Here is a 23,535-nt window from a genome sequence, read left to right on the forward strand (position 1 = left end):
GTAAAGCTTTTGATTTCTCCATCGAATCTGAATGAGATCCTTGCCGGGTAGAGTAATCTTGGTTGTAGGTTCTTCCATTTCATCACTTTAAGTATATCATGCAACTCCCTTCTGACTTGTAGAGTTTCTGCTGAGAAATGAGCTGTTAACCTTAAGGGAGTTCCCTTGTATGTTATTTGTCATTTTTCCCTTTCTGCTTTCAATAATTTTTCTTTGTCTTTAATTTTTGCCAATTTGATTACAATGTGTCTTGGCGTGTTTCTCCTTGGGTTTATTCTGTATGGGACTCTATGCGCTTCCTGGACTTGGGTGGCTATCTCCTTTCCCATGTTAGGGAAGTTTTCAACTATAATCTCTTCAAATATTTTCTCTGGTCCTTTCTCTCTCTCTTTTCTCCTTCTGCGACCCCTATAATACGAATGTTGGTGCATTTAATGTTGTCCCAGAGGTCTCTTAGGCTGTCTTCATTTCTCTTCATTCTTTTTTCTTTATTCTGTTCTGCAGCAGTGAATTCCACCATTCTGTCTTCCAGGTCACTTATCCATTCTTCTGCCTCAGTTATTCTGCTATTGATTCCTTCTAGTGTATTTTTCATTTCAGTTATTGTATTGTTCATCTCTGTTTGTTTGTTCTTTAATTCTTCTAGGTCTTTGTTAAACATTTCTTGCATCTTCTTGATCTTTGCCTCCATTGTTTTTCTGAGGTCCTGGATCATCTTCAGTATCATTATTCTGAATTCTTTTTCTGGAAGATTGCCTATCTCCATTTCATTTAGTTGTTTTTCTGGGGTTTTACCTTGTTTCTTCATCTGGTACACAGCCCTCTGCCTTTTCATCTTGTCTGTCTTTCTGTGAATGTGGTTTTTGTTCCACAGGCTGCAGGACTGTAGTTCTTGCTTTTGCTGTCTGCCCTCTGGTCTCACACCGCATTTCTAAGTTTTATCTGAAACTGCTTGAGAAGCCGAAGGACATGTTTTGTTCCAGTACAAAATTCAGATACACATTTCCATGGCTGGAAGCAAAGCCACAAACTCTAGCAAGATTTTACACTCCCTGTTAGCAAGGAGTGTAGATAACTGAACAAGTGAATAGGACCATATAACATGAGGGAGTGGGGCAAGAGAATAAAGCCACAGGTAGGAGGGGACATAGCAGAGAGGCAGATACCCCAATGGCTCTTTGCCAATGGTATGACCTTGACAAGTTTCTTAAACTCTTCATGGCTTGGGTTCATCAAATGGAAACTGGGGTTAGCAACATGTCAGGATGAAATGAGTTACAGGAATACTGTATGGAACAGCACCTGGCACAGAATATATAGTAATAGTCATTATTATAATTACTTTGATCTGCGCAGGACTTTTTATTTGATTATCCCCTGCTGTATGCTTAGCACCTAGAACAACTCAAGCACATGGCAGGTGCTCAGTAAATATTTTTTAAATGAATGACTAAATGAACAGCTAGACTACAAAGAGGACTCTTTTCCAAGAAGTTTGTGATTAATTACTGCTATGAGATATTGACTTCTCTCCCACCCTCCATCCCTCAACCACACCAAACAGTAGTTACGGCTAAATCCAAAGAATTTGGTTTGCATCCACTAAAATGCTAATTTCCAGATTAATTCGGTCCTTAAAAAAAAGTGATCTTGAAAGGTATCTGGGATTGGATGTTCTATGAGATTACTCTAACATCCATTTCCTGTTTTTCTTTCAAATCCATCTTTAGCAACTGGTGTTTTCAGTAGTAGCTTGGTTGCTTAGGGAGTCTGAGTGTTTTGGGGGTTTTTTTGGTCTGGGAGTAGAAGGTAATCATCTTATCAAAAAAATGAAAGTCATTAAGATTTTACATTCATGGCTAGCATGGATCCAGTGTACATTTAAAGAATTATATATAATTAGGTCCCTAACCCATTTATCTTTCTATAAGATAAAAAGAAAGGGCGAAACATTTTTAAATTACTTCCAATTCCCAAAGTGGTGGATTCCATGAGGCTCAGAAGGGCTGTGTGATAAGCCCACTTTCAAGTCAAATTCTTTGTCCAAGATTTGGGGGAACAAGGCAGTAGAAATACTCATTACTGTGGGAGGCCAGGCCACCTGTTTCTCTATCAGTAACTGAGGTATGACATAAGGCTGCATATTGTTTCTTGATCCTCAGATATGCCCCTTTTGTGTGACTGGTTTTGAGATAAACAGAAACAAAAAAATCTATCTCACAAGGGATGCTTATGCACTAATTTAATTCTGGATAGGTGTTCACATAAAATGTTCCATAAAAAAACATTATTATTAATATCCTTAATTAAAACAAAAACAGTTGCAGCACACAAATTCAGCCAAATTAGTAAAATTACAGATTAGGTAACTGGGTTGCTAAGCAATATTACATCCTCATTTTACTTAATTGCTGTAATTAGCATCTCCCTGCATACCACAATGCAAGACACACAAAAATAAGTAAAGAAAAGAAAGAAAGGAAGGAAGGAAGAAGAAGGAAAGAAAGAGAGAGAAAGAAAGGGAGGATGGAAGGAAGGAAGGAAGGAAGGGAGGGAGGGAGGAAGGAAGGAAGGAAGGAAAAGCAGCCGGTTAGATCCCTTCAGTGGTTCCGGTGCTCCTTTTGAATACTTTCATCAACTGGTCACCCCTAATGGGGCTCAGCAGTCAACAGACTCTTCAGGAAAGAAGTGAGGGGAAATAATCTCTAATAAACCCCAAACTATCAGACAGGAAGGGCTGCCCAAGAACAAGCGTGCTGTCCCTCGGCCAAGAATAACTGAACACTTACTTCATTTCTACCTTCTACACTTCTTTCATCTGAATATGGTGGTAAAAGACTTAGGCAAGGTCCCATCTCTCAGAAAGTTGATATCATTGCGGGATACTGAGTGTAAGCCAAGACCCACTGAACGTAGGAGAATGAGCAGCAAAACAGATTGGAGCCCAGTTTTGACGAGTTATGGTATTATTACCCAGGTGCATTTCCAGAGACACGTGATCATCCTCCACACAGTCCCCATGGCCTCACAATCATTCAGAGCCAGCTTCCGGCAGTTATAAAGAGGGAGGAAAGTAGATGTGAAAAGTTGCACTGATAAACTATCTCGTCTATCCTCCACAATGAGTCTTGACAGTGTATTATGAGCTCCATTTTCCAAACAAGGAATCCATGGTTCTCTGTGGTAAAGTAGCTGCCCAGGACCACATATTGAGTGTCCAGCATTTGAGCCCAGGTCCACAAGACTCTTTCCATCATACCAGGAAAAGGGGCCAAACTCCACCTGGTCAACTTTAGGTGGGAGGGAAATTAAAGTGAGAGAGTATAATGAAGACCTCAGGTCATCTGTGGGCTTAACTCATCCATGTACTTCCCTTCTCCAGGGATAAACAAGACTCCCAGTCTGATGGATGCTGTCACATCGTGATCATCCAATGTCTTGGTAAGTTTTTCCTTTCAAGTTAATAGCCTTTTAATTATTTAGCAATTTTAGAACTCTGATTTTTAGATATAGTCTTTGAATTGTCTGATTATCTTTACATATTCTTCTATCCCATCTATGCTTTAATTACGTCAACGTATATCACAATGGGTATAGAATACATATTATTAAAAGACCTTCAAGAACTTCTCCATGTAAGGTAATGACAATTAAAATCAGCCCTGGTTTACTGAGAAAATAAAGCCATGAGTGCATAAACTGAACAATTAGCTCTTACAACATTTGGCTTTTATCTCTCGCATTTTTTTTTTAATTCCCCTACTGTCAGCCTCTAGTACCATGTTGGCGCCTAACAGGAGCCTGTTAAAAGTTTCTTAAATTGAACTGAAATTCCTTCTCCAAGGATGAAGCCATCAATTAAGCCACCTACCTGCAATGCTGTTACAGGCAGCATTCAGAACTAACTTTGTGACGTGAGGTAAGGGGTTCCAGGTTCCCTATTTCCATCTCACACTTCCCTCTCCCTATAAACAAACCCACAACTGTTAATTAACCCAATCCTTACATCACAATGACTTTGGTTTAAGACACTACAAGTCCCTGATAAATACAGTATCACAGGTAGGATCAAATAGGTCCAATTACTTCTCAGTCATTCATACATTAATGCCAATTATTAATATTTTCCCCAATAATAACAGTTGCTAGCATTTATCAATCACTTATTATATCTCAGTAATCTGCTAACCGTTTACATACACTGTCTCAGTCGGTCCTATTAATAACTATGTGAAGCAGAAGGTACCATTACCTCCTTCATATAGATGAGGGGACTTGTTTTCAAGAGAGATTGATATTTTGCCCCAATCACTTTGCAAGTAGAGGTCTCAGAATTTGACTCCTGGTTTGTCTGATTCCAAAGTCCATGAATTTCCTCACTCTGCTAATCTCCCACTCACCACCTCTGAAGAACTCCTGGATTGGTAAGAAGGAGGGCAGGAGGCTGACAGTTAATATGTGTACTAGGTATATGGGAACAAATGGAATGGATGGGTGTGTAGGCAAATCCCCCACTTTTCAGTTTGACGGAGTGCAGATTCTTGGGCATGTAGATCCTTTCATGCTACCCTAGGGAATGCCCATGGAATATGCCCACATTCTGTAAGAGTGAGGGCGGCTCCTAGGCTTAGCGTGAAAACCATGGGCTGATTATAATTTAATGTTTGACAAATGCAATTGGCCAGCCTTTTCCAGTGGAAAGCATTCTTAAAACGTCTGAGGCTGGCCTGAGGCAGCAGCTACTTTTAGCGCTTAGAAACAGGTTAGTTCCTGAGGCACCAAAGATTCCCCCAAATGTTCCATGTCTCTGGTTCCCAAGTGATATCAAAGTAGAGGAGTGCATCTCCGTCTGTTCCTTTTTTTGAGCTACTTCAAACCCACAGGTCAGGGGACTGGGCTCAGAGCAGCGTCATTCTTTTTACAAGCTCTGTGCTTCTGAATTTTTCACCAACCACTGGGACTGGGTGGGCAGAATTTCTGGGTTAAACTTTTTCTAGAATTCCAGAAATACTGCAACCTTACTCCTCGCTCTCTGTAGACCTATCTCACTTGCCATTTGTGACGACAGTGACAAAAAACCAACACACTTACTCCTTATGGGCAAGAATACCTTTCTTTATTTTTAATGTTCAGCAACATCAAATAAGCTTTTAGCTAAGCAAAAAATGTTTTCCCGGGGATGCATAAAAAGCTGAAGGATGAGAACTAAAATTACAACATGTTTGCAAACTGAGCACACTGCTATGAACTGCGCCATCAATGTACGGAGGCACCATGGAATTTTGTCAGTGGAAAAAGTGACTGCCTGTAACTTCTCTGCATGGAGGCTGACACCAAGAACATATTGTGAGCATTTCTAGGGCCTCTGCCTTGAAATACAATCAAATTTTCATCTTCCAGAAAAATATAAATTAGATGTGCCTGGGCCCCCCCAAAAAACCTCAAAACAAATCAACTATGAACTCTCTGAGCTGAGGGATAACTTGATTTTAGAAGAAAACTGTTTCCTACTGGCTACAGTCCCAGCCAGTTCTTTCTGTGCAAAAGAAAAGACTGTCTCTCTCTGACCTCCTGAGCAATGCTTTCCAGAACTGCTAAGATGAAGGGGAGAGGCCTGACAGCTGCGCAGTCCTGCTATGTGCCAGGCATCGTGCTAAATAAGGCTGTAGTTAAGTCAGTGCAATGGATTGAATTCTGCTCCACCCCTACCCTATCAATTCATACGATGAAGCCCTAATCTTCAATGTGACTATATTTAGAGATAGAACCAAGGTCATTAAGGTTAAATGAGATCTTAATGATGGGGCCATGCTCTGATGGGATTAGTGTCCTTGTAAGAAGAGGCCCTGGGGAGCTCAAGTTTTCTCTCTCTCTCCTCATGCATGCAAAGAAGTCATGTGAGCATGTAGCAAGGTGGCAGCCATCTACCAAATCAAGAAGAGAGCTCTCACCAGAAACCAACCATGCTTGGACCCTGATCTTAGACTTCCAGCCACCAGAATTGTAAGAAAATAATTATCTGTTGCTTAAGCCACCCAGTCTATGGTATTTTGTTGTGGCAGCACAAGCTAATACAGTCATCATATTTTAACTTTCATAATCACTCTGCAGTAGACATTTTTCAGACAAGGAAAATGTTTTCAGACAAGGAAAATGAGGCTCAGAGAGGAGAAGTGATTTGCTCAAGATCATACAGCCTGTAAACTTGGGCTTAACTGGGCAAAACTGGAGTGTGAACCCAAGTCTGCCAAATCCAATACTGTGATCTTTCCTCTCTACCATTAAATAAAGTTGTTGTTCTTTTATTTTTTAAGGAGATAAGAGTAAAAATAACTAAATTTATTTAGCATTTACCATCATCATATGCACGTTACACGGTCTAATGTGATCCTCTTTTTTAAAATTAATTTATTTTTGGCTGCATTGGGTCTTCATTGCTGCACGCAGGCTTTCCCTAGTTGCAGCGGGGGGGGGGGGCTACTCTTCGTTGTGGTGTGCGGGCTTCTCATTGCGGTGGCTTCTCTTGTTGCGGAGCACAGGCTCTAGGCACGTGGGCTTCAGTTGTGGCACGCTGGCTCCTTAGTTGTGGCTCACGGGCTCTAGAGCGCAGGCTCAGTGGTTGTGGCGCATGGGCTTAGTTGCTCCACGACATGTGGGCTCTTCCCAGACTAGGGCTCGAACCCGTGTTCCCTGCATGGGCAGGCAGATTCTTAACCACGGCGCCCCCAGGGAAGCCCCTAATGTAATCCTTATAACAACCTTGTCAGGCAGGTACAAATATTATCCACATATTACAAATATGGGATATGAGGCAAAAAGAGATGGTATGATTTGCCCAAGTTTCCAAAGCTGGTAAGTAGCTGGGATTTGGAGCCATGTTGTACTGTCTGAGGGATAATTCAATCATAGAAGAAACCTGTTTCCTACTGGTGACACTCCCAGCCAGTTTCTCTCATGCAAGACTGTCTCTAACATTCCGAACAATGCTTCCCAGCACCGCTAAGCAAAGAGAAGAGGACTGACAGCTGCCCCGTCCTGCTGTGTGCCAGGCATCGTGCTAAATAAGGCTGTACTTAAGTCATCACTGTGCAGTGACATCCTGTGCACTGGAGGATCCATGCAGTGGGGCACTGCACAGTAATTCAAAGGAAGCTGAGGTAGAGGGCAAAGGACCCATGGAAAACGCCTATAAGATGAAAAAGCAGGGCAGCCATACTGTACATTCTAGGAGCTGTGAGCACCTGGATCCAGGACACCCTTTGAACTAATTCATCATTGGTCATCACAGCTTGAGGCAAAACAGTGCTTCCGAAGAACCGCAGAGGAGAAAGAACCCAGTCCTTGCTATGGCATTTCCTTCCTACCAGGAAGGCAGCAGAGCCTTCCAGGAATCTTCTAAACCAGTGGTTCTTATTAGCCTGCATCAGAAACACCTGGAGGGCTTGTTTACTCACAGATGGGCTGGGCTCCACTTCAGAAGTTTCTGATTTAATTGGTCTGAAGTGGGATGGAGAATTTGCAGTCCGGGACCCTACTTTGAGAACCCTTGGGCTAAGTCCTGGGTAGAAACTCCAGGTCTCTGAGAGCATCCCCAGCTCCATCCTCGCTCTGTTGGGGGATCTGAGTGGCCATCTATTCATGATTAAGTTGTTAGGAGAGCTAAGGAAAGCTCTGAGCAGATTCAAAGAGCCACCAAAACTTCAGGGAATAAGAAACATGCTCCTGGGACGCTGCAGAGAATGGTGGTAAAGAAGGTGGGTTCAGAAGCAGAATCTCAGGTCTGATTCTCACCAGCTGTATGACTGTGGGTAAGTTACTTAACCTCTTAGTTCCTCAGCTTACTTCTTTGTGAAATCGGAATAAAACTTAAACCTTGTAGGGTTGTGAGGGTTAAATGTGGTATCCCTGAGGACTACATGTGCTTGATGCTTGTTAAAAACACAGCCTCCTGGGCTTCCCTGGTGGCGCAGTGGTTAAGAATCCGCCTGCCAATGCAGGAGACATGGGTTCGAGCCCTGGTCCAGGAAGGTCCCCCTGCCAATGCAGGAGACATGGGTTCGAGCCCTGGTCCAGGAAGGTCCCACATGCCGTGGAGCAACTAAGCCCGTGTGCCACAACTACTGAGCCTATGCTCTAGGGCCCGAGAGCCACAACTGCTGAAGCCCGTGCTCTGCAACAAGAGAAGCCACTGCAATGAGAAGCCCGTGCACTGCAATGAAGAGTAGCCCCTGCTCGCCGCAACTAGAGAAAGCCTGCAAGCAACAGTGAAGACCCAACGCTGCCAAAAATAAAATAAATAACTTTTTTTAAAAAGGAGCTGCTTTCTTCAACAACAACAACAACAAAACAGACTCCTGACTCCTAACCCTGGCCTGCTCAGCCAGAACCTCCAAGGCAGGGCCTTGGGACCAGAATCCTTAATAAACAGCCAGGTGAATCTTAAATTGGATAAGTTTTGCAAACTCAGATAGAATCCATGTAAAGCCCTTGGCGTTGATCTATGCTCCCTCCACAAAGGTCAGCCACTGGCTTATTACCAGCTGGGTCTAGCTATTTGCAAATGGTACTACCATGGCCTTTGTGATAACGTTACCCAGGATGATTAATTAGTAGACACCCTAACCTATAATAAAATTTTAGAAGACGTGGCTCTGTATCCACAAATAAAAATTAATTGAACCATACATTTAAGATTCATGTACAGTACTGTTTATAAATTTTACCTCAATAAAAGGTTTTCAAAAGAAATATTAAAAAGACATGACTCCCCTTCCTTAGAGAAATGCCCTCGAAGACAAATAACGCTACTAGACAGGCTATGTGCCCAAATGCTCATATATCAAGGGCACAGTGCCACATGTGACTGCCTGGAACACATGGAAAGTAAATGAAAGAGTCACCTGATGAACTTCAATATGCGGTCGGGGAAGAAGCCACTGGAAGTACTGGGGTAGCTTCTATAATGCAATGATCCAGAGTTTCCTTGGACTTCTACCGCTTCTAACGGTGGTTTCTCTAAACCATCCTCAGCCCAGCCTCCCACCTCAGAGAACCAGCTTTACCTGCAAGGACACAAGAGTTTCAGTCCTCAGCTGAGATGAACACTGCTTCACAGCCTGGAGCTACAAAAGGGCTACATCTCCCCCGCGTGATTACACAGGGGAAGGGATGGGTCGTTTTCCTCGCTCTTTGTTTGCCAAAAGTCTTTTTCTAGACACATCCACAGGGTCGAGGAGGGGAGCTGACCATGACCAATGTGTGCAAACCACGGTAGCTGATGAACAAGCCAAAAGGTCAGTGAAAAACCCATTTCCCCAAAGCACATCTCTCCCTGGGTTTGGCAGAGGGCAGCATTCTGCCTAGTGCATTAACAGATGAGGACTCAGAAGAGGGAGGTGAAGTGATCAGGCGGGGTAAGACTGTTTTCGCGGGAGCAAAACTAGGATGGGAAGTTCAGCTCCTGCATCTCCAGCGTGCTGCTCAAGGACAGACAGCTCCTTACCTACTAGCTCAAGGGGCTGAAGTAAGAATGGACTGCCAGCGCTGCCTTAACATCTCACCTCTGCCTCACAGGCTTCCAGCTTAAGATCAGGGTCATGATTATGGGCCTAATTTTATCATTGCTCCTATGGCTAACATGCGCACATCATAATGAATTATTTTGCAGCGCAGAGGTTAGTAATTTGGGAGAGGGGTAGCGAGATGAGAAGTCACGTATCCCCGCTACATCTCCTTTATATTTAGGTGGCAGACACTGATTTTTTAAAATGTTGCATCTTCTGTTCTAAATGAGCAGTTTGCACTGAATGGGGTTTCCATTTCCTATTTCCATATTGGATGCAGGCTTATGGTTTTAGGCTATTCATGTGTTTTGCTCATAATCCAGACCTGACATCCCTATGGCTCATGAGCCTATGACAGGCGCCCCACCCAAACCTACTCAGATACCCTTTACTGTGTCTGTGCACCCATCTCTCCTTCTGGGGGCTTTGCTTCTTTATGGGTTCATATCTACGATTTTCTTCAGTGAGTGCCCTGAGCCACAGGTGCCCTGCTTGCGCCGACAGCCTGAAAAGCCTGTAGGATGAAATCCCATCAGGCAGCCTGAGCTTTGACTGACTGCTGTGGAACGGGCAAGTCCAGTCACTTGCCCGAATTGGGACAAATTCTGAGGAAGTCACGTATGCTCTAGGGCAGTGCTGTGCACAGAGCTTCCTGCGATGATGGAAATGTTGTAGATCTGTGCTGTCCAAAATGGCAGCCATTAGCCCCAACAGCTGAGTCCTAGAAATGTGGCCAGTGTGATTGAGGAACTAAATATTTAAAATCCTGAATGAATAGTGCACGCACACAGGAACGAAACAGTAGCCTCCACTAGGTCAGAATGCTGAGAAACGGTGAGGCAAAAGCTACATGTTAGGCTAAGTTTTACTCTCAAGTTGCCTGAGGATTACCCAGAAACATTACCTTCTTTAAACGTTTTTTTCCTGAAAACCGTTCCAAGAGGCATGAGTCCAGTTTATCTGAGATCTCAGTAACTGGAAGACCATGATTGTGGTCTAATCTTTCTTTGGTTTCAATTACAGAAATGTCTCAGAATCTGAACATCAGTGCCCATGGATGAGGAAAATGGATATTAACTGCAGGGGACTGGGGGCCTCCCTGGTGGCGCAGTGGTTGAGAGTCAGCCTGCCGATGCAGGGGACACAGGTTCGTGCCCCGGTCCGGTTAGATCCCACATACCACTGAGCGGCTGGGCCCGTGAGCCATGGCCGCTGAGCCTGCGCGTCCGGAGCCTGTGCTCCGCAACGGGAGAGGCCACAGCAGTGAGAGGCTCGCGTACCGCACAAAAAAAGAAAAAAGAAAGTGATGGGGATTACGCTGAATTTGAATGAACCCCAAGACATAGCCTGAATCTTCGCAGGAACATCTCAGGATGCTTGGATTCTGATCATTGAGGTTTTATTATAAACATCAGTAGTACTTGAATAGCTAGCCTGCTGAAATTTCTGAGGCTTAGGAGACTCAAATTAAATTACTGTTTTATTTCATTTTATTTATTTGATTAATATCTAAGTGATCTAGGCCTGGTTCCTAGCCCCGGAAGGCTTCCTGTATTCACCTCTGGGGCCAATAACTGGCATTTTCAGGTTACTTCTGCTGTTCTCCATAACCAACCATGAGTGGAAGGAGGAGGGATTTTAGGGAGTTTCAGCTCTATTCACTATTGCCATTTTGAGTTTATGGTACTTTTGCTCTGCTACTGAGTCTCATCTTCTTCCCTGCACCTGAGCCTTGACTGTAACCTGTTAGGCATCTCAATCCCTTCAGAACGGAGAACCCATCTTGATTCTACCTCTTGCTCAGAACAGATGCCCCCAAACCTCAGTCCACTATGCTACATCCACTGGACCAAACTCCTTCCAGAGTTTGCCCCACATTGTTCAATAATTCATTCAACAGACATTTAAGGGCCCCAAATTACCAAGCACTATGCCAGTGGGGGCCACAAACATTATGTTAACACACATAGCTACTAGGTAGAGAAACAGGTAACAAGAGTAGTGAAAACTGCACCCATTATCATAAGGCACATACAGAAAGAGCTCGCAGCAGAAGCCAGGCGTGAAGGCAAGACTGGTTTGATGTGCTTTCACGCCCAGGATACAGGGCTTTAAAGAAGGGGGGAAGCATATGATGTATTAGGATAATGTCACATGAACAATAAGTGAGCACTGAAGGTGCTAAGAAACGGACCGTGGCAGCCCCACTCCACGGGAAGCATCACACAACTGCAGAAGAACTTGTTATGGGGTCTCCCGCTGGGTGAGCTTTAGAAAGCACAATGGGACATTCCCACGTGACATTTTTTGTGCCACCAAGTGAAGTCCCTTTCTTAATTCTACCTGAATGTCAAGACTGTAAACACACTGGTATAGTTCATCTCAGAGGGAATGGGATGGAGACCCAGGAAGGTGACTAGGCTGGGACCATATCACAGATGGCACTGTTCCTTCCTGATGGAGAAGCAGTTTGTTCTCTGGCTTTGTGTTGCCCTGTGTTTGGTCATAAATAATAATCTATCAATAAAAGGCTAAAAACGTGTGGCTATATTCTGGAGGAACTCTCAGCTCTTATTGCAAGAGGAAGCAGTAATATCATAATATGCTGAAATAACGGTAATTGATTAAATAGTTTCAAACAGACCACACATCATACCCGGACACAAAACCATGGCTACCTGGTGGCAAGAAGAGGGTACGTGTGCACTGGGCTGAACCAGGCTTCCTTCCTCCGTGGCATGTTGTCATAAATTAGAAGGTCCTTCTCAGTCAGCACAACCAGGGCTGGCTTCCACTGTTTCTCGCTGTCCCCGGGCACCTGAAACAGAAAGCAGAGACCCATCAAGCAACAGCCTGAGAAAAGAGTAACTGAAAAGAAGTTGGCATCCCCCCAATCAGAAGACTCAACAATAAAAGTGCCTTTTGGTTCAGGTTGTAAAAATCAAAATGAGAAGAAATTATTCATGGTTGCATGATGCTTTTTTTTGTGTGTGTGTGTGTGTGTGGTTCGCAGGCCTCTGTTGCGGCCTCTCCCGCTGCGGAGCACAGGCTCCGGACGCGCAGGTTCAGCGGCCATGGCTCACGGGCCCAGCTGCTCCGCGGCATATGGGATCTTCCCGGACCGGGGCACGAACCCGTGTCTCCTGCATCGGCAGGCGGACTCCCAACCACTGCGCCACCGGGGGAGCCCCGGTTGCATGATTCTTGATCCTTGAAAATATGTTTTCTCAAAGGCCCTGGTATATACAGTCAGTGCAGCCAAGAAGTAGCCCAGCAGCCAAACATCTGTCACTGTTTCTCACCTGCCAGTCAGCACTGAAACCTCTATTTCATAGTGGGACGCAAATGCATAGGGGAATAAGCACTCCCAGCTGGTTCTCTGGTAGAGGGCATTGTTTTTATTATGAAATGGTAAGGTCTGAAAGCTTTTGAATAAATATCCAAAGGCTCCAAAACTATACCATGGAGGCAAATGTCTGTCTGCACAGGCATGAGATGTCACAGCTCTTCCCCCAGTCTTTCACTCTTAGACTGTTTCTGTGATTCAGGCACCATCTTAAAATTCTTTCGTTCAATTGAATGTTTTTTCCTTTCATGGAGAATACTTCTTTAACTCAAGGGCTGAGATGACCTGGCAGGGATACAAGAGGATTCAAACATCAGCTGGATGTTTGGACCAGATGACCTTTAAAGTTCCTTTCAATCCTGAGAGTGTGTAGCTCAGACCTTATCTCATGAGCCATCCCTCCTCTGCCCAGTGTTGATTTGACCAGACTCCCTAAGTGTTCTTCCACCTATGAAAATGCCCTCCTTCCCACTTGAACTCTGGGCCCTGGGATAAATCCTTCTGATCAGTTTGGAAAAGCTCAGTGCTCTAGCCTTGGTACTCCAAGCACAGATCATGTTCCAGTAGCATCAGCATCACCTGGAAGCTTGCTAGAAATGCAGAATCTCAGGTCCATCCCAGACCTATTGAATCAGAATCTGCATTTTACCAGATCTTCAGGTGATTCTTATTGTCATGAAAGATAACAAACACTGCTGTAGACGAGGTTAAGATTGCCTTCGACACTGGCAGTTAATCCGGTGATGATTCAGCTCTCTCATAATGAGCCACCATCTCCAATTTATTCAGAAATAAAAGAAACAGTAAACTAAATAAATAAACGGTAAGCTAAACAAATGATAAAGCAATTTCTTCCCTTTCTATGCTTATCATTATCTTTTCTAAGCACCACAGTGAGATCTGTATTGAGGTGGAAGCAAGTGTGTGTGGCTTTACAAATGACTGATCAAAGAGAAGGTGTGCAGGATGATATGAGGGTTGAGCTTTTGTAGGTTTATGTAGCTTATAGGCTGCCTGACCTGCATAACTTGGAGCAAGTTGTTATTCTCTGTCTTTCTGTTTCCTCACTGATAACATATACAACAGTATATTCTGGAGCTAGAATGCCTGAACATAAATCATAGCTCCACAATTTGCTACAACATCCCCACAAGACCGTGGGATCCTGGGCAAGTCAATTACTCTCTTTGTATCTCAGTTTTTATATCTGTAAAATGGGGAAATAATAGTACCTATATCAGAGGGTTGTTGTGAAGATTGAGTTAAAATGTCTAAAATGCAGATTAAACATCATTTAGAGCCTGTTTAGTAGCATGGACCTCATAATGCTGGAGAGGAGATTAAATGAGACAGTGCATGTTATGTGCTGAGCCTGGTACCTGGCAGATGGTGAAACTCAGGGTGAGAAAACTGTGGCAGGCTCACCAATTTTTAAACTTATCAAAAAAAGGTATTCTTTGGAAACAGCAACAATATAACTACCTGCTTTCCCTGGGAAAAACTATAAGGCAAGACACGATTATCTTTGGTGCTGACAATTTCAACTCATTCTCCTCCCAGGAAGAATTCATTACACAATGATCACCTTTACTTTTGAATGCCCACCTTCCAACAAGTCCAAATAAACATTTACTTTTTAGAATGAAGAAATCCCCTGTAGAGCTATTTATACTAGAATGTGAATGACTGCCTGGCTTATTTCCCCCTTTATGCATTTTATGCATACAAAAAAATTGAGCTTTAGCTTATTGCTTTTTCCAACAGTATCTTCAAGAGATCAAAATGAATTGTTAGAGAAGGCAATGTACCAGACCCTACAAGGTGAATAAGCTATGGTCTCAAGGCATAAAGTGTTTGGGGGGTTTAGAATAAATTTTTTCCAGCCTCTACATTAAACCTAGTAAATTACTTTTCCAGCTCATTAAATAGGACTGGAGAAGCTACAAACAATCCTCCCAAAGCGCCTGTCTTACTTACCTAGTCACATCTGATCCATTAACTTTGACTGGAACCAGTCACTTAAATGTGAACACAACTAAGCATCATTCTTCAAAAACAATATTAAGTTTGTAAAATAAATGTCAACAGTAAATACCATCAGTAAAGTGCAGACCTTTCTAATGGTGGAATCATAAACTCACCCACATGTTAAGTGGCATATATAGGTATGAATAATCCCAAAGCCCTGAAACATTTTGTGGCTTATTAAAGACTTCTGTGTTGATAAGTTAATTCTGCTGAGAGAAGACTCAGAGTGGGCAATCCCCACCATCCTTGTGTACAGAATGTTCGTTTTGATACTATGTGGATGCTCAAAGGTAGAAGTCTGCTCATGAGGACCACCGACTTTCCAAGGAGAAAATATTCATGTTGAAGAACAGGTTTTTAAAACTATACTTTGGGCCACGTGAGCTCCACATTGTAAAGCCTTTCAAGGACACTTTTCTTCAGGCTTGAATATTTAGCTTGTAGTTTGGTGACAACTTCTGTTACAAGTCCAGATTTCCTGGCACCCAAAGATTCTCCAGTGTCTATGCAACAGTTCTGGGGATGTGTCTGCATTTTATTGAAACGTGACTCCTGAAATGGATGTGACAACTTTCATCTCCACTCCAGCTTCCCGTCATCAGATGCTGCATTGGTCAGAGACTCAAGAACTGATCATGTTTCTAATGAAGAAGGTGAAGCGAAAAAGCAGGGAAACAGACATTCAATTTTGAAATTATTCTGATGTGCAACCGAAGTGAGCTAAATCCCATAGGGGGATATCGCACAGTCACCTCTGCAGAGCATGAGAGAAAAAGGTTTATGAAAAGACAAGCAGAATCTAAGAGAGAGTGGTAAGAAGTCAAGGTTGAAAACTGAGGGAAGTAGATATAAATGTATGAAATCAACACGTTGTACACCTTAAACTTACACAATGTTCTATGTCAATTTTAATCTCAATTTAAAAAAGAATTGAGGGAAGTAGTCATTGAATCCTCAATTTGAGGCAGGTCTCAACAGTCATCTAGTTATAAAACAAAATGTGAAACAACTGAAAGAGAGTTTGTATAGGGTTGCAGCCGGGTTGGGGTCCCAGACTTTACGGCTTTATCCTCCAACAACTCACATCTCTGAGCGGGGTTCCTAACAAACATTGAAATAACAAACATTGAAATGGGATGAAAAATATAGTCTGACTGTGGGGCAATTAAAGAGGACATAATTTTTATACGCCAACTCTCCCAACAACCAACAGCAGCAGTTCTCAAGTTCAAGATTGCTCTCTTCTGCCAAATTGTGAAACTGGGTCTGGACCCCTATAAGCCATATATAATAAAGCCCCAGATTCTGGGCTTATGGTTGGAATGCTCACCAGAGTCAACATACAAGTTAGTGAGGTGAGACTCTGGCGCTTGGGTGACAGATAAATCAGTCACCTCAGGTGTCGGCAGGACGATGTCCCCTCTGGAGAGTCCAGGGAAGAATTCTTCCCTGCCTCTTCCTAATCACGTGGTAGCTACCAGAACTCCTTGGTGTTTTGTGGCTTTGTACTGCATGTGTCCAATCTCTGCTTCCATTGTCACATGGACTGCTTTCTGTGTGTCTTCTTATGGCCTTCTTATAAACACACCCGTCATTGGATTTACAGCCTACTGTATTCCAATATGAACTCAACTAATTACATCTGCAAAGACCCTATTGCCAAACCAGGTCATGTTCTGAATTGGGGGCGCAAGGTTAAGACAAGAAATTAATCATAAGAAAATGGTCTGAACCCACTATATTTTCAGTCAGTTTTCCAGTTTTGTCTTTTTTTCCCTTTGAACACTTGCAGATCCAGAGTAGATTTTTTTGAAAGTTATCTTATTTACTGAGTATGCAGAAGGTCAGATGCTAACGGACTCTCACAGAGGCCTTGGTGGCTCTATTGAAAGTAATGCCTTGGTCCCCGGTATTTCATAATGAAGCCAACCTTAGGGCAGATCACACATATCCACGGAGGTAAGTGCACAGCCAGGTTTTTTTGTTTTTGTGGTATGCGGGCCTCTCACTATTGTGGCCTCTTCCGTTGTGGAGCACAGGCTCCGGACGCGCAGGCTCAGCGGCCATGGCTCACAGGCCCAGCTGCTCTGTGGCATGTGGGATCCTCCCGGACCGGGGCACGAACCCGCGTCCCCTGCATCGGCAGGCGGACTCTCAACCACTGCGCCACCAGGGAAGCCCTATTTTCAGTTTTTTGAGGAACCTCCATACTGTTTTCCACAGTGGCTACACCAATTTACATTCCCACCAACAGTGCAGGAGGGTTTCCTTTTCTCCACACCCTCATGAACACTTGTTATTTGTTGCTTTTTGATGATAGCCATTCTGACATGTGTGAGGGTTATTAGAATTTGAGTCATTTAAATCTGACAATTTAAAAATCTATATGACAAGGAAGAATTCTCTTTATCAAGGGAGGATACGGCTGAGAGAGTAAACACGTATTAAGAGCCTACTCTATGATGAGCACCGTTATGGGTTGTACTGTGTTGCCCCCTCCCCCAAATTCATATGTCGAAGTCTTAACTCCAGTACTACAATATGTGACCATTTTTCGAAATATGGTCATTGCAGATGTAATTAATTAAGATGAGGTTATACCAGAATACAGGGGCCCCTAATCTAATCTGATTGGTGTGCTTATACCAGGGGACATTTGGACACAGACACACACACAAGGAGCACATCACATGAACATGCAGGCAGAGATCAGGGTGATGCATCTAGAAGTCACAAAATGCCTAAGGTTGCCAGCAACCCAGCAGAAGCTAGGAGAGAAGCAAGGAACAGATTCTCCCTCACAGCCCTCAGAAGGAACCAACCCTGCCAATGCCTGAATCTTGGGTTTCTAGCTTCCGGAACTGTGAGGCAATACATTTCTGTTGTTTAACCCACCCAGTTTGTGGCAGTTTGTTAATGGCAGCTCTAGGAAATAAGACAAGCACTGTGATACGTTTCACTTCTTTCAATCCTTCCAACACAATGAGGCATTTATTATTATCCCCATTTTATAGAAGAAACTGTGGTTCAGAGAGGTCATGTACAGCCAAGGCTACATTAGTTCCTGTCTTCAAAGCTGTGATACTTTCATATCACGAAGCTGTCTCCTATAAGAAAAGGCGGATGATGTGGGAAAATGAGGTAAAAGGTAGGAGGGAAGATGGCTGGGAACTCAGCCATGATGCTTCCTGCAGGCTGGAGAGCTGGGATCCTGTTCTGTGCACCCACGCAGCAGGCTGTTTCCCACGGGTCCTTCCCTTTGCCCCTCTTTCCCACCTCCTGGCACATAGGGCTTCACTCAGGCCAGACATCAGTCTAATCCAAGCTCCTAACTTCCCTTCTTAATCATCGAAGCTCTTGACTCCCCCAGTCTCACATTTCATTAAAGTATTTCAAGACTAAGGTGTAAATGTCTCATAACCCATAATAGGTTGTTCCACTAAAGGGATATTTCTATTTATAACGAAAATTAGTCTCTTATGTTTATTCTTCATTGAACAATTGAGGGGCCAGTAAATGAAACACAGTTTGTTTTCTAAAGGTGATGAAACATTCCATTACACTATAAATTTAATTTGCATGTTTTTTTATTTTGGTTAACACATTTCCTCATGGGTGGTGTTCACCCCAGTACAAATGTTTGCAAGTTCTGAGAGGGTGAGGTCCAGTTTAACGTGCTGTGTAGTTTTAAATCATCCACATATCATATGTTTAGGGACATATAACAGATGAGTACAGTAGGCTGTGAAATAGTGTTTGAATATTTGTAACTACCAAACCTTTCTAGATATTGGAACCACTAGGAAGTTAAGTGGCTTCTGACCCTTCCAGCTCATGGCTTAAAATAACGGTCGATTCAAAACACATGCTTTCAGCAATGTTATGGAGGCTATATGAACTACAGAATCTTCTAGACAAGCAGTCACAAATTCAGAGACTACAGAGGACCAGACACAAGAAAAAAACAAGCTAACCACATCCCAGTTATAAGGTAGCTTCTTTTCAGCTTTAGCCTATCATTGCCAGGAAAGACTGTGGGCTCAGCATTGCCCAGTCTCTGATTTTTCAAAAGAAGCCCTAAATCTGTATTATTATGTGAGTTCTCCGTATTTTTAAAACTTTGTGTATTAGTTTCCTATTGCTGCTCTAGGAAATTACTGCAAACACAGTGGTATTTATTATCCTACAGTTCTGCAGGTCAGAAGTTCTAAAATCAAGGTGTTGGCAGGGCTGCTTCCTTCCAGAGGCTAGAAGGGAGAATCCATTTCCTGGCCTTCCAAATGCTGCTGCCTACATCCCTAGGCTCATGACCCCACATGGCATTGCTCCTTCTGTTTCTGTCACCACATCCTTTGTCTTGATTCTTACCCTCCTGCCCCCCTTTGTAAGAACCCATGTGATGAGATTGGGGCCGCCTGGATAATCCAGGAAAATCTGACCACCTCAAGAGCTTTAACTCAATTACACCTGCAAAGTTCCTTTTCCCACCTAAGGTAGCATATCCGCAGACTCTGAGGGTTAGGCTGTGGACACCTCTGGGAGATCATTACTCTGCCTACCTCAGGTGGCAGCTAGTTCAACGTATGGAATGAGGTGATATGAAGTTTGGCATTTGTTTTGAAATCTTCTGCCCCCTGTCCCCCAAAAGGAAACCAGTTGGACAGAATACTCACGGTTCCATACTGTATCTAGGTATGCATGGTGCCTACATAATGCCTAGGATATAGGGGGGCGTTCAGTAGATTCTGGCTGAATGCCGAAGGACTGAAGTCATACCTTGGTGTCTCAGGCCCCCGATAAACACCGTAAATAGGACCTAACCATTACTGCCATTGGAGCCCAGAGGCCTGTGATCACTGTACTCTCCCATGGGCATTCTTCACATACCCATGGCTCCAATTCCTTGTTCCCTTCACTAGGTATGAGCTGTCCATACTCAGCTTCTAGAAGTGAATGAAAGGCTGCTTCTAATCTGTGACACTCACAGATAATTAAATTAGACTCCTCTCGGTCTGCTGGGGAAAAGCTATTTCATACTTTCATTAATTCCAAAGGGCTATTTCAATTACAGTCCCTGTCTGGTAAACAAGTTATCTTCGACTTACAGCCTTTACTTCTCTAATGCCCAGGAAATTTGCCCTCTAAAGGGCTGCTAGTAGGCAGCAGAAATTTATAAGTTTTTAAAAAGTTATCTTTTGAAAGACAGCTGACATTATCACTAAATCTAAAAGAGCAAGTTATTAAAAAAATAAACTATGCTTCAGCATCCTTTGTTTTGTTTTCATTGTATCTGCGGGCTTCCTTATCTGTTTTCTTTATCCTTTAAAGGAGAAAACCAACAGTTCGTCAAAGGAATAAGTCTCGAGGATGTAACATACAGCATAGGAAGACAGTCAATAATATTGTAATAACTGTGCATAGTGACTGATGGTTACTAGATTTATCGTGGTGATAATTTCATACTATATGCAAATGGAAATCATTATGTAATAAACATGAAATTAAGATTATATTGTACATCAACTATATTTCAATTTTAAAAAACACTATCAAAGGCAAAAAAATGTAGGGAGTGTCAGCCTCAAAAACACATCAGCGTTTTCTAAAGTCATGGCCTAGTCCAACAGCTTATGTCAGACACCATTCCACTATTTACTGTATGAAAAGAATATCAACACGCTTGCTTTCAGTTGGAGCTCTCAGAGTTTTATAACTAAACAAACAAAAGCAAAAAAGGATTCATTTTAGAGACAGCTCAAACTTTATGTGTCCAAGGACCAAGCAACAAATTCCAAAGTCCCCTTATCCTACTTTTGTTTAAATGCCTTCATAAAGCCTGCCTCAACTGGGAAGATTCTTTTTTTTTTTCTCTGACCTCCTGAAAGCAAGGAGGCAATCTAGTATTAAGATCATAAATCTTGCTGTCAGACAGTTCTAGTCTGCAAGTCAACTCAGCTATTTACAGTATGATCTTGACCCAGTTTTCTCCATGCTTCAGTTTCCGCATCTGCAAAATGGGGGTCATAAAAGTCCCTCTCCCATATGATTATCTGAAGGATGGAGTCAGATACTGTGTATACATGGTTTATAGCACAGTGCCTGGAAAATATCAAGTTCTCAAAAATCAGTGTTTCTCAACATTTGTTGTGCAGATCACCTGCTTCTGTATCAGCTGGGCTGCCAGTTACAAATTCAGATGTCTGCCCCTTCTAAGATCCAGTTCTTCAGAAGCACTGGGGGTGGCACCAGGAACCTGCGTTTACAGCAAAGGCTCGGGAATTTTTGTGTCCACTATTGTTTGAAAACATCAACGTGTCAGTTACCACGTGCACAATCATAAATGTACAGAGCACTCGTTTTCTACCCGTGATTTCCGGAGACCAGTGCCCTTGGATGCTGCCTCAGCAGCACGAGGGGACGCCTTCAAAGTACAGATTCTAGAATCCCAAATCCACTGAATCGTAATATCTAGGGATTGACACTACACATCTCTATTTTTTGCAACTTTGTCTGGAGATTCTGATGCACAGCTTGCTTTGGGATTCCCTGGCCCACATAACTCATTCTGACACTGGATCATAGCCTCCTTTTTATAAATTTTATTTTTTTAATATTTATTCATTTGGCTGTGCTGGGTCTTAGTTGTGGCATGCGAGATCTAGTTCCCTGACCAGGGATCGAACCCGGGCCCCTTGCACTGGGAGCATGGAGTCTTAGCCACTGGACCACCAGGGAAGTCCCTTAGCCTTTTATTTTTTAACCATTTCATCAGTGTCTACGATAGTATGATAAATGTTGCTGAGATGAGTTGACCTGAGTAAAGGTGTGTTGGCCCAAGGAAACCTCTAATCTATAAAAGGCTCTGCTAAGGGATTTTCCCTCTTCGTTTCTTCCTAATGTGATATCCATGGACATTTGATTCCTGCACAGTTTTTCCAAACTCTAGTCATTAATGTACCATTTTCATGATTTTTATTGTATTTACTTAATATGGGAATAAATGCTAGCTGCCCACCCCAAATCTGTTTCCTCCTTCTTTTTATTAAGAGAATTAAAATTACCAAAATTATTAGGAGTGACAATATGTCCAGTTAAAACACTCTACCTCCTAGCTTCAGCTTTCACATTCCTTCATATTCACCCCCTTCTGACAATTCCAACACAGGCATGTCCTCCATCTCTACCCTATTAGGATTGTCTAAATATCCAAGTTCATAGGCATTTGGCGGATCACATATCCAGGCACATCCTACTCTGAAAAGAGGTCTCTTTCATGTCTGTAGGTGCACTCTTTGTAGGTGTCAAACAGGAAACAATATAAATGTCATTTCCAGATAGAAAAGTAACTGTGAAAACACAGGGTGACAAGTGCTTTTCCTTCTCTCTCTAATAACGTTTTCTCTTTCAGCTTTCCCTTCTGCAACGAACAGTCTCTTTGCGGTCAACATGCTACTTTCAGGAGTAAAAGAATCATGAGGAAAATTCCAAGGACATTTGAACATTCTACAAAAGCTCAGCAGAATTAAATGAGACACTGTTAGGAAGGCACAGTTTCACATGCAGTACCACGTCAGAGCCGAAATCTCTCCAAAGGTGGACATTTTCTGGATGACCTTGAATCTCCCGGGAGGACTTTTAATGACAGGTTTCATAAAAAATTACCCTCATACTAATTAAACCTGAGATCTAACTTCAAATTTATAAAACTGCTAATGTAGTACACTATTAAGAACCTAAAAAGAATGCTGTTTTCTGAAAAGAAATGTCATTCTTGCCATTTTTTCTGCTTTCAGAACTCATTCATTCATTCAAGAAGTATTTATTTACCGCAAATTGTGTGCCAGGTACTCTGCTCCCTGTCTCAGGCCACTTAATGGAAGTTAGACGAGGCAACAAAGAGAGTAAATCAGCAACAAATATAAAAAAGTTAACTTGGCCAGTGTTGTAAAGAGACAAAATAGGCTAATATGGTTTCAATACGCGACAAACTAGAGCTGAACTTTTCATTTAGGAATAGTTTTAACTGCTATCCAGTGACAGTTCAATGTGCTAACTCTGCAGAGAGTTTTGAAATCGACATTTTTGCCTTCACGTTATTCGTCATCCCTTAGTGCAACTTGGCTTCTCCCTGCTCTTCTCTGGTTTCTAACCAGTGCCTCACGCTGGTCTAATTCAAGGAAAAAACAGTATCTACTTCACAGGATAACTGAAAATCAAATGAGGTAACATATGAAAAGTAGAAAGTATTAGAAGTATTATATAGAGTGTCAATAGGAGTGTGTGTTGTAAAAGTGCACACTGTTAATATGATGCTTCCTGGAATCCCCACAGTTTTTGTTGGCCTTACAGGGCTCATCACATATGAAGTGATGCCCACTGTCATATCAGCACATCCTTAACAAGTCTGATCCTGGCTACCCCTGTGCTAATCATAGGTCTCAACTGAACATGACAACACTTTTGATTCTCTGGAATGGATTGTCTTTGAGGTGTTATACAGTCATCCCTGGGTATCTGCTGGGGATTGGTTCCTTAACCCCGTGGATACCAAGATCCTTATATGAAAGGATCCTTATATCAAGTCTCTTATATAAAGTG

At 42.8% G+C, this 23,535-nt stretch overlaps 1 protein-coding gene across 3 annotated transcripts in view; it reads right to left on the minus strand.

The window, feature by feature from the left end:
* SNTB1 (syntrophin beta 1) overlaps positions 1-23,535 on the minus strand; it is a 226,021-nt gene that overhangs the window by 31,001 nt on the left and 171,485 nt on the right. For all 3 annotated transcript variants that reach the window (XM_032609750.1, XM_032609748.1, XM_032609749.1), the window contains one exon: positions 12,242-12,381. In XM_032609750.1, the coding sequence (XP_032465641.1) occupies positions 12,242-12,381 (140 nt within the window). The remainder of the gene's footprint in view (positions 1-12,241; positions 12,382-23,535) is intronic.

Source organism: Phocoena sinus, chromosome 17 (assembly GCF_008692025.1).
Source record: "Phocoena sinus isolate mPhoSin1 chromosome 17, mPhoSin1.pri, whole genome shotgun sequence".
Taxonomy (NCBI): domain Eukaryota; kingdom Metazoa; phylum Chordata; class Mammalia; order Artiodactyla; family Phocoenidae; genus Phocoena; species Phocoena sinus.